This window comes from Agelaius phoeniceus, chromosome 37 (genome assembly GCF_051311805.1).
Source record: "Agelaius phoeniceus isolate bAgePho1 chromosome 37, bAgePho1.hap1, whole genome shotgun sequence".
In the NCBI taxonomy this organism is placed as follows: domain Eukaryota; kingdom Metazoa; phylum Chordata; class Aves; order Passeriformes; family Icteridae; genus Agelaius; species Agelaius phoeniceus.
In genome coordinates this window covers 580,678-596,717 of record NC_135302.1, presented here as the reverse complement: position 1 = coordinate 596,717, position 16,040 = coordinate 580,678, and the positions used below count along the sequence as shown (strand labels likewise).

General features: G+C 41.9%; 2 protein-coding genes across 2 annotated transcripts in view; one reads left to right on the top strand and one right to left on the bottom strand.

The window, feature by feature from the left end:
* The window catches only part of LOC143696649 (E3 ubiquitin-protein ligase BRE1B-like), a 13,255-nt gene extending 11,408 nt beyond the window's left edge, over nt 1-1,847 (top strand). Inside the window, exon 4 of the mRNA XM_077193224.1 lies at nt 1,764-1,847. Coding sequence (XP_077049339.1) covers nt 1,764-1,847 — 84 coding nt within the window. The remainder of the gene's footprint in view (nt 1-1,763) is intronic.
* Nucleotides 1,696-16,040, bottom strand: part of LOC143691939 (E3 ubiquitin-protein ligase BRE1B-like) — a 31,694-nt gene continuing 17,349 nt past the window's right edge. Inside the window, exons 4-5 of the mRNA XM_077171011.1 lie at nt 13,042-13,192; nt 1,696-1,843 (exon numbers count right to left, since the gene is read on the bottom strand). Coding sequence (XP_077027126.1) covers nt 13,136-13,192 — 57 coding nt within the window. The 3' untranslated portion in view covers nt 1,696-1,843; nt 13,042-13,135. The remainder of the gene's footprint in view (nt 1,844-13,041; nt 13,193-16,040) is intronic.

Below are 16,040 nucleotides of genomic sequence, written 5' to 3'. Positions count from 1 at the left end.
TAGCTGTGCCCAGGTATTCCTAAACCCCCAATTTTCCCCAATTTTCCCCCAAATTTCCCTCAATTTTCACCATTTTTTCCCCCGGGTAACCCCAAAATTCCCCATTTTTGACCCAAAATCCCCATTTTGACCCAAAATCTTCATTTTTAACCCAATTTTCATGGGGTTTTTTTTTGTCCATCCCCTCCCAGCTGTGCCCAGGTGTCCCTAAACCCCCAATTTTCACCAATTTTACCCCAATTTTCCCTCAATTTTCACAATTTTTTCCCCCCAGGTAACCCCAAAATCCCCATTTTTAACCCAAAATCCCCATTTTTAACCAAAATCCTCATTTTTCACCCAATTTTCACGGGGTTTTTTTTTGTCCATCCCCTCCCAGCTGTGCCCAGGTGTCCCTAAACCCCCAATTTTCACCAATTTTACCCCAATTTTCCCTCAATTTTCACAATTTTTTCCCCCCAGGTAACCCCAAAATCCCCATTTTTAACCCAAAATCCCCATTTTTAACCCAAAATCCTCATTTTTCACCCAATTTTCACCGGGGTTTTTTTTTGTCCATCCCCTCCCAGCTGTGCCCAGCTGTCCCTAAACCCCCAATTTTTCACCAAATTTCCCCCAATTTTCCCTCAATTTTCACCATTTTTCCCCCCGGGTAACCCCAAAATCCCCATTTTTGACCCAAATTCACCATTTTTAACCCAAAATCCTCATTTTTAACCCGATTTTCACGGGGTTTTTTTTTGTCCATCCCCTCCCAGCTGTGCCCAGGTGTCCCTAAACTCCAATTTTCACCAATTTTCCCTCAATTTTCACCAAATTTCCCTCAATTTTCACCATTTTTTCCCACCAGGTAACCCCAAAATCCCATTTTTAACCCAAATTCCCCATTTTTGACCCAAAATCCTCATTTTTAACCCAATTTTCACGGGGTTTTTTTTGTCCATCCCCTCCCAGCTGTCCCCAAGTGTCCCTAAACTCCCAATTTTCACCAAATTTCCCCCAATTTTCCCCAAATTTTCCCTCAATTTTCACCATTTTTTTCCCCATGGGTAACCCCAAATTCCCCATTTTTGACCCAAAATCCTCATTTTTCACCCAATTTTCACGGGGTTTTTTTTGTCCATCCCCTCCCAGCTGTCCCCAGGCATTCCTAAACTCCCAATTTTCACCAATTTCCCCCCAATTTTCCCCCAATTTTTCTCAATTTTCACCATTTTTTCCCGCCAGATAACGCCAAATTCCCCATTTTTGACCCAAAATCTTCATTTTTCACCCAATTTTCACGGGGTTTTTTTGTTCATCCCTCCCAGCTGTGCCCAGGTATTCCTAAACTCCCAATTTTCACCGATTTTTCCCCATTTTTTCCCAATTTTCCCTCAATTTTCACCATTTTTTACCCCCCAGATAACCCCAAAATCCCCATTTTTGACCCAAATTCACCATTTTTGACCCAAAATCCTCATTTTTCACCCAATTTTCACGGGGTTTTTTTTGTCCATCCCCTCCCAGCTGTCCCCAGGTGTTCCTAAACCCAAATTTTCACCAATTTTCACCAATTTCCCCCAATTTTCACCATTTTTCCCCCCCGGGTAACCCCAAAATCCCCATTTTTGACCCAAAATCTTCATTTTTAACCCAATTTTCACGGGGTTTTTTTTGTCCATCCCCTCCCAGCTGTGCCCAGGTGTCCCCTCAGGTGTCCCCAGGTGTCCCCAGGTGTCCCCAGGTACCTCCAGGGCCTCTCTCTGGTGTTTCTCGTGCAGGTTCTGGGTCAGTTCCTGCAGCCTCCGGTGCTCCCTGAGCAGCTCCCGCAGCAGCTCCCGGCCCGGTTCGGCCAAATCCGCTGAAATTCACCCCAAAATTTAACCCTAAATCAGCCCCAAATCCCAAATTATTCCAAAAAAAATTCCCAAAAAAATTCCAGCAAAAAGGCCCAAAAATCCCCCAAAAAAAGGTCAAAATTGAAGAAAATTCAACAGAAAAGACCCAAAATTTCCCCAAATCCACCCAAAATTCAGAGACCCAGAAGAGGCAAAAATCCCAAAAATTCCACCCAAAATTCCCACAAAAATTTCCATAAAAAAGGCCCAAAAATTCCCACCAAATTTGCCCAAAATTCCACAGAAAACACCCAAAATTCCCCAAATTCACCAAAATTCAGAGACCCAGAAGAGACAAAAAACCCAAAAATTTAACCCAAAATTCCCACCCAAAATGCCCCAAAATTTCCCCCAAAATAGCCCAAAATTCCCACAGGAAACACCCAAAATTTCCCCAAATCCAGAAAAATTCAGAGACCCAGAAGAGGCAAAAAAAACCCAAAATTCCACCCAAAATTCCCATAAAAAAGGCCCAAAAATTTCCCCAAAATTTGCCCAAAATTCCACAGAAAAGACCCAAAATTTCCCCAAATCCACCCAAAATTCAGAGACCCAGAAGAGGCAAAAAACCCCAAAAATTCCACCCAAAATTCCCACAAAAATTCCCATTAAAAATGCCCCAAAATTTCCCCAAAAATGGCCCAAAATTCCCACAGAAAACACCCAAAATTTCCCCAAATCCACCCAAAATTCAGAGATCCAAAAGAGCCAAAAAAACCCCAAAATTCCACCCAAAATTCCCACCCAAAATGCCCAAAAATTTCCCCAAAAATCGCGAAAATTCCCACAAAAAACACTCAAAATCCCAAAAAAATCCTGCAAAAAAAAACCCCAAAATCAAGAAAATCCACCCAAAATTTCTCAAAATTCTACCAAAATCAGAGATTCTCAAAAGCCCCAAAATCCCCAAATCCACCCAAAATTCCACCAAATTCCCACCAAAAATACCCAAAATTCCCCAATTTGGGGTCCCAGAGCAGCTCCTGGCCTGGTTTGGCCAAATCCGCTGAAATTCACCCCAAAAATTTCATCCTAAATCAGCCCCAAATCCCAAATTCTCCAATTCTTAAATTCCCCAAAAAAATTCCCAGCAAAAAGGCCCAAAAATCCCAAAAAAAAGGTCAAAAATTGCAGAAAATTCCAACAGAAAACACCCAAAACGTCCCCAAATCCACCCAAAATTCAGAGACACAGAAGAGGCAAAAAATCCCAAAAATTCCACCCAAAATTCCCCCAAAATTCCCACAGAAAACACCCAAAAATCCCAAAATTTCCATTTTAACCCCAAAATTCCCATTTTTAACCCAAATTTCTCAGGGATTTTTGTGTTTATCCCCCCAGGTGTCCCTAAACCCCCAATTTTCACCAATTTCCCCAATTTTCCCCATTTTCCACCCAATTTTCACCCAATTTTCACCGAAATTTTCACCAATTTTCACCCAATTTCCTCCATTTTTCCAATTTTTGCCCCAATTTTGATCAATTTTTCCCAATTTCCCCCCAATTTTCCCCCCAATTTTCATCCAATTTTCACTGAATTTTCACCAAATTTTCACCCAATTTCCCCCCATTTTCCCCCCAATTTCCCCCAATCTTCACCCAATTTTCCACCCAATTTTCCCCCATTTTCACTCAATTTTGTCCCATTTTCCCCTCAATTTTATTCCAATTTTTCCCCATTTTTCCCCAACTTTTCCCCAATTTCACCCAATTTCCTCCCATTTCCCCCCAATTTTCCCCCTGATTTTCACCCAATTTCCTCCCATTTTTCCCCATTTTCCCCCAATTTTCAGCCATTTTCCCCCATTTTCCACCCAATTTTCCCCCCATTTTCCCCCCAATTTTCCCCCAATTTTCACTGAATTTCCCCCCAATTTTCCCCATTTTCTCCCCAATTTTCACCCAATTTTCCTCCACTTTTCACACAACTTTTCCCCATTTTCACCCCAATTTTCACCGAATTTTGATCCAATTTCCCCCCATTTTCCACCCAATTTTCACCCAACTTTCCCCCATTTTCCCCCCAATTTTCACTGAATTTTCTCCCGATTTTCACCGATTTTCACCCAATTTTCTCCCAATTTTCCACCCAACTTTCCCCCATTTTCACCCCAATTTTGATCAATTTTTCCCCAATTTCCACCGAATTTTCCCCCAATTTTCCCCAATTTCCTCCCAATTTTTGCGCCAAATTTTCTCCATTTTCACCCAACTTTCCCCCAATTTTCCCCCATTTTCACCCATTTTCCCCCCATTTTCTCCCCAATTTTCTCCCAATTTTCCCCCACTTTACCCCAAATTTTCACCCAATTTCCCCCCAATTTCCCCCATTTTCCACCCAATTTTCACCGAAATTTTCACCAATTTTCACCCAGTTTCCTCCCATTTTCACTCAATTTTCTCCCAATTTTCACTGAATTTTCACCCCAATTTTCACCCAATTTCTCCCAATTTCCCCAATTTTCGCCCAATTCTCTCCCACTTTTATTCAATTTTTTTTCCCAATTTTCACTGAATTTTCACCGATTTTCTCCCAATTTCACCCAATTTTCCCTAATTTTCCACCCAACTTTCCCCCATTTTCACCACAATTTCCACACAATTTTCACCCAATTTTCCCCCATTTTTCTCTCAATTTCCCCCCATTTTCCCCCAATGTTTTTCCCAATTTTCCTCCAATTTTCCTCCCAATTTCCCCCAATTTCCTCCATTTCCCCCAATCTTCACCCAATTTTCCCCCATTTTTTCCCTAATTTTCACCCAATTTCCTCCCAATTTCCCCCAACTTTCCACCCAATCTTCTCCCAATTTCCCCCAATTTTTCCCTAATTTTCCACCCAACTTTCCCCCATTTCCACCCCAATTTTCACCCAATTTTCCCCCCATTTTCCCCAATTTTCACTGAATTTTCCCCCAATTTCCCCCCATTTTCCCCCAATTTTCACTGAATTTTCCCATTTTCCCCCAGTTTTCAGCACATTTTCACCAATTTTCTCCCAATTTTCACCCAATTTCCTCCCATTTTTTCCCAATTTTTTTCCCAATTTTCCCCCATTTTTTCCCCATTTTCCCCCCAATTTCCACCCAATTTTGATTGATTTTTCTCCCAATTTTCCTCCAATTTTCCTCCCAATTTCCTCCAATTTCCTCCAATTTTCTGCCAATTTTCCCCCAATTTTCATTGAATTTTCACCAATTTTCACCCAATTTTCACCCAACTTTCCCCCATTTTCTCCCAATTTCCATCCAAATTTCTCCCATTTTTTCCCCAACTTCCCCCCATTTTCATTGAATTTTCACCAATTTTCACCCAATTTCACTGAATTTTCACCCAATTTTCCCCCTAATTTTCACCCAATTTCCTCCCAATTTCCCCAATTTTCGCCCAATTCTCACCCAATTTTATTCAATTTTTTTCCCAATTTTCACCCAATTTTATTCAATTTTTTTTCCCAATTTTCACTCAATTTTATTCAATTTTTTTCCCAATTTCCTCCAATTTTCCACCCAACTTTCCCCAATTTTCCCCCAATTTTCACCCAATTTCCTCCCAATTTCCCCAATTTTCGCCCAATTCTCACCCAATTTCATTCAATTTTTTTCCCAATTTTCACCCAATTTTATTCAATTTTTTTCCCAATTTCACCCAATTTATTCAATTTTTTTCCCAATTTTCACCCAATTTTCACCCAATTTTCACCCAATTTTTCCCATTTTCCCCCCCAGGTGTCCCTAAACCCCCAATTTTCCAATTTCCCCATTTTTCCCCCATTTTCCCCCCATTTTCCCCCCATTTTCTTCCAATTTTCCCCATTTTTTCCCCAATTTTCACCGAATTTTCACCGATTTTCTCCCAATTTCCCCCAATTTTCCTCCAATTTTCCACCCAACTTTCCCCCATTTTCACCCCAATTTTCACTCAATTTTCTCCAATTTTCCACATTTTTCCCCATTTTCCCCCAATTTTCCTCCAATTTCACCGAATTTTCACCATTTTCTCCCAAATTTCCCCCAATTTTCACCCAATTTTCCCCAAATTTTCTCCCAATTTCCCCCCATTTTCCCCTCAATTTCCCCCAATGTTTTTCCCAATTTCCTCCAATTTTCACCGAATTTTCACCGATTTTCTCCCAATTTCCCCCAATTTTTCCCTAATTTTCCACCCAATTTTCTCCCATTTCCACCCCAATTTTCTCCCCATTTTCCCCCCATTTTCCCCAATTTTCACTGAATTTTCCCCAATTTCCCCCCAATTTCCCCCCAATTTTCCCCCATTTTTCCCCCAATTTTCACCCAGTTTTTTCCCATTTTCCCCCCCTGATGTCCCTAAACCCCCAATTTTCCCCATTTGCCCCCAATTTTCCTCAATTTTTCCCCAATTTTCTGCCAATTTTCCCCCATTTCCCCCAATTTTCTCCCAATTTCCCCAATTTTTCCCCCATTTTCCCCCCAATTTTCATTGAATTTTCACCAATTTCACCCAATTTTCTCCCAATTTTCACCGAATTTTCACCGATTTTCACCCAATTTCCTCCCATTTCCCCCCAATCTTCACCCAATTTTCCCCTAATTTTCACTGAATTTCCTCCAATTTTATTCAATTTTTTCCCAATTTTCCTCCAATTTTCATTGAATTTTCACCGATTTTCACCCAATTTTCCCCTCAATTTTCCCCCAATGTTCTCCCCAATTTCTCCCAACTTTTCCCCATTTTTCCCCCAATTTCCACCCAATTTTGATCGATTTTCCTCCCATTTTCCCCCCAATTTCCCCCCATTTTCCGCCCAATTTCCACCCAACTTTCCCCCATTTTTCCCCCAATTTTCACTCATTTTTCACCCGATTTCCTCCCATTTTTTCCCCATTTTCCACACAATTTTCACCCAATTTTCACCCAATTTTCTCCCAATTTTCACCGAATTTTCTCCCCAATTTTCACCCAATTTTCCCCATTTTTTCCCAATTTTCATTGAATTTTCACCGATTTTCACCCAATTTTCACCCAATTTTTTCCCATTTTCCCCCCCAGGTGTCCCTAAACCCCCAATTTCCCCAAATTTCCCCATTTTTTCCCCCATTTTCCCCCATCACTCACGGTTGGAGCTCAGGAGCCCCCCCAGGTGTCCCTAAACCCCCAATTTCCCCCATTTTTTTCCCATTTCCCCCCAATTTTTCCTCATTTTCACCCAATTTTCTCCCAAGTTTCCCCAATTTCCACCAAATTTTCCCCCACTTTCCCCTAATGCCCCCCTAATTTTCTCCCAATTTTTCTCCCAATTTTTCTCCTAATTTTCACCCAATTTTGATCAATTTTCTCCCAATTTCCCCCCAATTCCATCCAATTTTCTCCCATTTTTTCCCCAACTTCCCCCATTTTCCCCCCAATTTCCCCCAATTTTCACCCAATTTTCACCAAATTTTCCTCCATTTTCCCCTAATCCCCCCCAATTTTCACTCAATTTTCTCCCATTTTCACTGAATTTTCCCCAATTTTTCCCAATTTCCCCCAATTTTCCTTGAATTTTCACTAATTTTCACCCAATTTTCACCCATCTTTCCCCCATTTTCCCCCAATTTTTGATCAATTTTCCCCAATTTTCACCCAATTTTTTTCCCAATTTCCCCCATTTTTCCCCATTTTCCCCCAATTTCACCCAATTTCCTCCCAATTTCCCCAATTTTCGCCCAATTCTCACCCAATTTTATTCAATTTTTTTCCCAATTTTCCTCCAATTTTCATTGAATTTTCACCGATTTTCACCCAATTTTCACCGAATTTTCACCCAATTTCACTGATTTCCCCATTTTTTCCCCATTTTTTTCCCAATTTCCCCCCAATTTTCACCCATTTTTCCCCATTTCCCCCAATTTTCTCCCAATTTTCTCCTAATTTCCCCCCAATTTTCACCGAATTTTCACCGATTTTCACCCATTTTTTCCCCATTTCCCCCCAATTTTCACCCAACTTTCCCCCAATTTTCACCCAATTTCCTCCCATTTCCCCCCAATCTTCACCCAATTTTCCCCCTAATTTTCACCCAATTTCCTCCCAATTTTCCCAATATTCGCCCAATTCTTGCCCAATTTTATTCAATTTTTTTCCAATTTTCACCCAATTTTATTCAATTTTTTCCCAATTTTCACCCAATTTTATTCAATTTTCCCCCAATTTTCCTCCAATTTTCATTGAATTTCACCGATTTTCACCCAATTTTCACCGATTTTCACCCAATTTTCACCCAATTTTTTCCCATTTCCCCCCAGCTGTCCCCTAAACCCCCAATTTTCCCAATTTCCCCATTTTTCCCCCATTTTCCTCCCATTTTCTTCCAATTTTCCCCCATTTTCCCCCCAATTTTCACCGAATTTTCACCGATTTTCACCCAATTTCCTCCCATTTCCCCCAATCTTCACCCAATTTTCCCCCTAATTTTCACCCAATTTCCTCCCAATTTTCGCCCAATTCTCACCCAATTTTATTCAATTTTTTTCCAATTCTCGCCCAATTTTATTCAATTTTTTCCCAATTTTCACCCAATTTTATTCAATTTTTTTCCCAATTTTCCTCCAATTTTCACCGAATTTTCACCGATTTTCACCCCAATTTTCTCCCAATTTCCCCCCAATTTTCAACGAATTTTCACCGATTTTCACCCATTTTTTCCCCATTTTCCCCCAATTTTCATTGAATTTTCACCCAATTTTCACCAAATTTTCCTCCATTTTCCCCTAATCCCCCCCCAATTTTCACTCAATTTTCTCCCAATTTTCACTGAATTTTCCCCCAATTTTTCCCAATTTCCCCCCAATTTTCCTTGAATTTTCACCGATTTTCACCCAATTTTCCCCCATCTTTCCCCCATTTTCCCCCAATTTTGATCAATTTTTCTCCAATTTTCACCCCAATTTTTTTCGCAATTTTCCCCCATTTTTCCCCATTTTCCCCCAATTTTCATCCAATTTTCTCCCAATTTTCCCCCAATTTCCTCCCAATTTCCCAATTTTCGCCCAATTCTCGCCCAATTTTATTCAATTTTTTTTCCCAATTTTCACCCAATTTTCCCCCATTTCCACCCAATTTTCACTCATTTTTCACCGAATTTTCTCTGATTTTTCTCCCAATTTTCCCCCATTTCCCCCCAATTTTCACTGAATTTACCCCCATTTTTCCCTAATTTTCCACCCAACTTTCCCCCATTTTCACCCCAATTTTCACTCAATTTTCTCCCAATTTAAACCAATTTCCTCCCATTTTTTCCCATATTTCCCTCCCATTTCCCCCAATTTTCCCCCCATTTTTCCCCAATTTTCTCCAATTTCCCCCAATTTTCACCAAATTTTCCCCCATTTTCTCCCCAATTTCCCCCCATTTTCCCCAATTTTCACCCAATTTTCTCCCAATTTCCCCCAATTTCCCCAATTTTCCCCCATTTCCACCCAATTTTCACTCATTTTTCACCGAATTTTCTCTGATTTTTCTCCCAATTTTCACCAAATTTTCACCGATTTTCTCCCAATTTCCCCCAATTTTCACCAAATTTTCACCCATTTTCCCCAATCCCCCCATAATTTTCTCCTAATTTTCACCCCATTTTCCCCAATTTCCACCCAATTTTCCCCCAATTTTCCCCATTTTCCTATTTTTTCCCCCCAATTTACACCAAATTTTCACTGATTTTTCTCCCAATTTTCCCCATTTCCCCCCAATCTTCACCCAATTTTCCCCCTAATTTTCACCCAATTTCCTCCCAATTTTCCCAATATTCGCCCAATTCTCGCCCAATTTTATTCAATTTTTTCCCAATTTTCACCCAATTTTATTCAATTTTTTTCCCAATTTTCCTCCAATTTTCACCGAATTTTCACCGATTTTCACCCCAATTTTCTCCCAATTTCCCCCAACTTTCAACGAATTTTCACCGATTTTCACCCATTTTTTCCCCATTTTCCCCCCAATTTTCATTGAATTTTCACCGATTTTCACCCATTTTCCCCCCAATTTTTCCCCCAATTTTCACCGAATTTTCACCGATTTTCACCCAATTTTCACTGATTTCCCCATTTTTTCCCAATTTCCCATTTTTTCCCCATTTTTCCCCCATTTTTCCCCCCATTACTCACGGTTGGAGCTCAGGAGCCCCCCAGGTGTCCCCAAACCCCCAATTTTCCCATTTTCCCCCAATTTCTCACCCCAATTTTCACCCAATTTTCCCCCATTTTTTCACCCAATTTCCTCCCATTTTTCCCCAATTTTCCCCCATTTTTCCCCCCAATTTCCCCCAATTTTCACCCAATTTTCTCCCAATTTTCACCCAATTTCCCCCCAATTTTCACCCATTTTTTCCCCATTTCCCCCAATTTCCCCCATTTCCACCCAATTTTCACTCATTTTCCACCGAATTTTCTCTGATTTTTCTCCCAATTTCCCCCAATTTTTCCCTAATTTTCCACCCAACTTTCCCCCATTTTCACCCCAATTTTCCCCATTTCCCCCCAATTTTCACTGAATTTTCCCCCAATTTTCCCTCATTTTCACCCAACTTTCACCCAATTTTCACCCAATTTCCTCCCATTTCCCCCCATTTTCTTCCAATTTTCCCCCATTTTTTCCCCAACTTTCACCCAATTTCCTCCCAATTTCCCCCAACTTTCACCCAATCTTCTCCAATTTCCCCCAATTTTTCCCCAATTTTCACCCATTTTTCCCCCATTTCCCCCCCAATTTTCACCCAACTTTCCCTCATTTTCCCCCATTTTCCCCCAATTTTCATTGAATTTTCACCCAATTTTCACCCAATTTTCACCAAATTTTCCTCCATTTTCCCCCTAATCCCCCCCCAATTTTCACTCAATTTCTCCCAATTTTCACTGAATTTTCCCCCAATTTTTCCCAATTTCCCCCCTATTTTCATTGAATTTTCACCGATTTTCACCCAATTTTCACCCAATTTTTCCCATTTTCCCCCCCAGCTGTCCCTAAACCCCAAATTTCCCCAAATTTCCCCAAATTTTCCCATTTTTCCCCCATTTTTCCCCCATTACTCACGGTTGGAGCTCAGGAGCCCCCCCAGGTGTCCCTAAACCCCAATTTCCCCCAATTTTTCCCTAATTTTCCACCCAACTTTCACCCAATTTCCTCCCAATTTCCACCATTTTCCCCATTTCACCCCAATTTTCCCCCATTTTCCCCCCAATTTCCCCCAATTTTCACCCAATTTCCCCCCAATTTTCACCCATTTTTTCCCCATTTCCCCCCAATTTTCCCCCATTTCCACCCAATTTTCACTCATTTTCCACCGAATTTTCTCTGATTTTTCTCCCAATTTCCCCCAATTTTTCCCTAATTTTCCACCCAACTTTCCCCCATTTTCACCCCAATTTTCACTCAATTTTCACCCAATTTTCTGCCAATTTCCCCCCATTTTTTCCCCAATTTTCACCGAATTTTCACCGAATTTTCACCGATTTTCATCCAATTTTCTCCCAATTTTCACCCAACTTTCCCCACTTTCACCCCAATTTTCACTGAATTTTCACCCAATTTCCTCCCATTTTTTCCATATTTCCCCCCCAATTTTCACCGAATTTCACCCAATTTCCCCCAATTTTCACCCAACTTTCCCCCATTTTTCCCCCAATTTTCACTCATTTTTCACCCGATTTCCTCCCATTTTTTCCCCATTTCCCCCCATTTTCCCCTCAATTTTCACCCAATTTCTTCCAATTTTCCCCCATTTTCCCCCCAATTTTCACACATTTTCACCAATTTTCTCCTAATTTTCACCCCATTGCCCCCCAATTTTCACCCAATTTCCTCCATTTTTTCCCCATTTTTCCCCAATTTCCCCCCAATTTCCCCCCTATTTTCATCCAATTTTCCCCCATTTTTTCCTCATTTTTCCCCCATTTTCCCCCAATTTTCTCCAATTTCCCCCCAATTTTCACCGAATTTTCACTGATTTTCACCCATTTTTTCCCCATTTCCCCCCCAATTTTCACCCAACTTTCTCCCAATTTCCCCCAATTTTCATTGAATTTCCACCCAACTTTCTCCCATTTCCACCCCAATTTTCTCCCAATTTTCCCCCCATTTTGCCCAATTTTCACTGAATTTTCCCCCAATTTCCCCCCAATTTCCCCCCCAATTTTCCCCCAATTTTCACCCAGTTTTCACCCAGTTTTTTCCCATTTTCCCCCCCTGATGTCCCTAAACCCCCAATTTTCCCCATTTGCCCCCAATTTTCCTCAATTTTTCCCCCAATTTTCTGCCAATTTTCTCCCAATTTTCACTGAATTTTCCCCCCATTTTCCCCCCAATTTTCATTGAATTTTCACCGATTTTCACCCAATTTTCACCCAATTTTTCCCATTTTCCCCCCCAGCTGTCCTAAACCCCCAATTTTCCCAATTTCCCCATTTTTACCCCCTTTCCCCCCACTTTCTTCCAATTTTCCCCCATTTTTTCCCCAATTTTCACCGAATTTTCACCGATTTTCTCCCAATTTCCCCCAATTTCTCCCTAATTTTCCACCCAACTTTCCCCCATTTTCACCCCAATTTCACTCAATTTTCTCCCAACTTTCAACCATTTCCTCCCATTTTTCCCATATTTCCCTCCCATTTCCCCCCAATTTTCCCCCAATTTCCCCCAATTTTTCCCTAATTTTCCACCCAACTTTCCCCCATTTTCTCCCCAATTTTCCCCCCATTTTCCCCAATTTTCACCCAATTTTCACGGAATTTTCCCCCAATTTCCCCCCATTTTCCCCCCAATTTTCACTGAATTTTCTCTCCATTTTCCCCCCAATTTTCATTGAATTTTCACCGATTTTCGCCCAATTTTCACCCAATTTTTTCCCATTTTCCCCCCCACCTGTCCCTAAACCCCCAATTTTCCCAATTTCCCCATTTTTTCCCCATCTTCCCCCAATTTTCACCCAATTTCCTCCCAATTTCCCCAATTTTCGCCCAATTCTCACCCAATTTTATTCAATTTTTTTCCCAATTTTCCTCCAATTTTCATTGAATTTTCACCGATTTTCACCCAATTTTCACCCAATTTTCACCCAATTTTCTGCCAATTTCCCCCCATTTTTTCCCCAATTTTCACCCAATTTTCACTGATTTCCCCCATTTTTCCCCATTTTTCCCCATTACTCACGGTTGGAGCTGAGGAGCCCCCCCCAGGTGCTGCAGCCCCCTCTGGACCCTGCCCAGGGCCCCCCCCAGCCTGGCCACGGCCTCGGGGGCAAAGCTCAGCCTGGGGGGGGGAGGGGCCGAGGCCACGCCCTCCTCTGGCCCCGCCCATGCCTCTGAAAATCATCAAATATTCATTTATGCTAATTAGGACGGGTTCGTGCAAAAATCCCCGAATTTCCCCCCAAATTTTCTCCCCAAAACCCCCCAAAATCCCCAAATTTGCCCCCCAAATTTTCCTCCCAAATCCCCCAATTTCCCCCCAAATTTTCTCCCCAGAAGTCCAAAAATCTCCCCCCAAATTCTCCCCAATACCCCCAAAATTTCCCCCCAAAAATCCAAAAATTTCCCCCAAAATTGCCCCAAAAACCCCCAAAATTCCCCCCCAGAATTTCCCTCCAAAAATCCCCCAATTTTCCCCCTAAAACCCCCAAATTTTCCCCCAAAACCCCCCAAAATCCCTCCCAAAATTCCCCAAATTTTGCCCCCCAATTTCCCCCCAAAATCCTACACTTTCCCCCAAAAAATCCTAAATTTCCCCCCTAAAACCCCCAAATTTTTCCCCCAAAATCCCCGAATTTCCCCCCAAATTTTCCCCCCAAAACCCCAAAATTTCCCCCCAAAAATCCCCAAATTTTCCCCCCAACCCCCCAAATTTCCCACCCAAATTCCCAAAAAATCCCCAATTTTCACCCCAATTTCCCCCCCAAAATTCCCCAAATCCCCCAAATTTTCCCCCAATACCCCCAAATTTCCGCCCCAAATTCCCATAAACTCCAAATTTTCCCCCAAAACCCCTAAATTTTCTCCCAAAATTCCCAAATTTCCCCCCAAATTTCCCCCAAAATTCCAAATTTTCACCCAAAATGGCCCAAAAAAACCCAAATTTTCCCCCAAAATTTCCCCTCAAAAATCCCCAAATTTTCCTCCGAAATTCCAAAAATCCCCCCAAAACCCAAATTTTCCCATAAAACTCCCCCAAAATCCCAAATTTTTCCCCAAAATTCCTCCCAAAATTTTCTCCTAATATTCCAAATTTCCCCTTAAAATCCCCCCAAAATCCCCCAAATTTCGCCCCAAAACCTCCAAATTTTCCCCTTAAAAACCCCAAATTTTCTCCCAAAAATCCTGAATTTCGCCCCAAAATCCCAATTCCCAAAATCCCCAAATTTCCACTCCAAATTTCCCCTGAAAATCCCCAAAAAATTCCCCAAATTTTCCCCTAATATTCCAATTTTTTGCCCCAAAACCCTTGGGGGGGGAGAGGGGCCGAGGCCACGCCCTCCTCTGGCCCCGCCCACGCCTCTGAAAATCATCAAATATTCATTTATGCTAATTAGATCGAGTTCGTGCAAAAATCCCCAATTTTCCCCAAAATCCCAAATTTTCCCCCAAATTTTCTCCCAGAAGCCCCAAAAATCCCCTCCCAAATTCTCCCCAATACCCCCAAAATTCCCCCCAAAAATCCCAAAAATTTCCCCCAAAATTGCCCCAAAAACCCCCAAAATTTCCCCCCCAAAATCCCCAGATTTTCCCCCAAAAACCCCCAAATTCCCCCCAAAAAATCCCAAAAATTTCCCCAAAATTGCCCCAAAAACCCCCAAATTCCCCCCCAAAATCCCCAAATTTTCCCCCAAAACCCCCAAATTTCCTCCCAAAATTCCCCAAATTTGTGCCCAAATTTCTCCCCAAAATCCCCAAACTTTCCCCCAAATTTTCCCCCCACATTCCTCAAAATCCCCCCCAAATTTCCCCCAAAATTCCCCCCAAATTTCCCCCCCAAAAATCCCCAAATTTCCCTCCAATACCCCAAAATTTCCCCCCAAAATCCCCAAATTTCCCAAAAATTCCTCCGACAACCCCCAAATTTCCCCCAAAAATTCCCCAAAAATCCCCAAATTTCCCTCCAAAACCCCCAAAATTTCCCCCAAAATTGCCCAAATTTCCTCCCAAATTCCCCCCAAATTCCCCCCAAAATCCCCAAATTTTCCCCCAAATTTCCCCCAAACACCCCAAATTCCACCCTAAAACCCCCAGATTTTCCCCCAAAATCCTCAAATTTCCCCCTAAAAGTCCTCCAAAAATCCCCAAATTTTCCCCCAAAACCCCCAAAATTTTCCCCCAAAACCCCCAAAAAATCCCCAAATATCCCTCCAATACCCCCAAATTTTCCCCCCCAAAATCCCCAAATTTCCCCCAAAACCCCCAAAATCCCTCCCAAAATTCCCCAAACTTTTCCCCCCAAATTTCCCCCCCAAAACCCCCAAATTTTTCCCCAAATCCCCAAATTTTCCCCCCAAAAATCCCCGAATTTTCCCCCAAACCCCCAAAATCCCTCCAAAATTCCCCAAATTTTGCCCCCCAATTTCCCCCCCAAATCCTACACTTTCCCCCAAAAATCCCTAAATATCCCCCCAAAACCCCCAAATTTTTCCCCAAAAACTCCCCAATTTTCCCCCAAAATTCCCAAAACCCCCAAATTTACCCCCAAATTCCCAAAATTTTCCGCCCAAAATCCCCAATTTCCTCCCAAAATCCCAATTTTTTCCCCCCCAAATTTCCCCCAAATTCCCAAATTTTCCCCCAAAATCCCCACTTTTTTCCGCCAAAACCCCCAAAAATCCCCAAATTTCCCCCCCAAATTTTTCCCCCCAAACCACCCAAAAACCCCCAAATTTTCACCCAAAATTTCCCCTCAAAAATCCGCAAATTTCCCCCAAAATTTCCCCCAAAATCCCCAATTTTGCCCCCAAATTTTCCCCCAAAATTCCCCCAAATCCCCGAATTTTCCCCCTAAAAGTCCTCTAAAAATCCCCAAAATTCCCCCAAATTTCCCCCCCAAATTTTCCCTTAAAATCACCCAAATTTCCCCCAAATTTCCAAAATTTTCACCTCAAAACCCCCAAATTTTTCGACCAAAAGTTCCCAATTCTCCCTCAAAACCCCCCAAAATCCCTCCCAAAA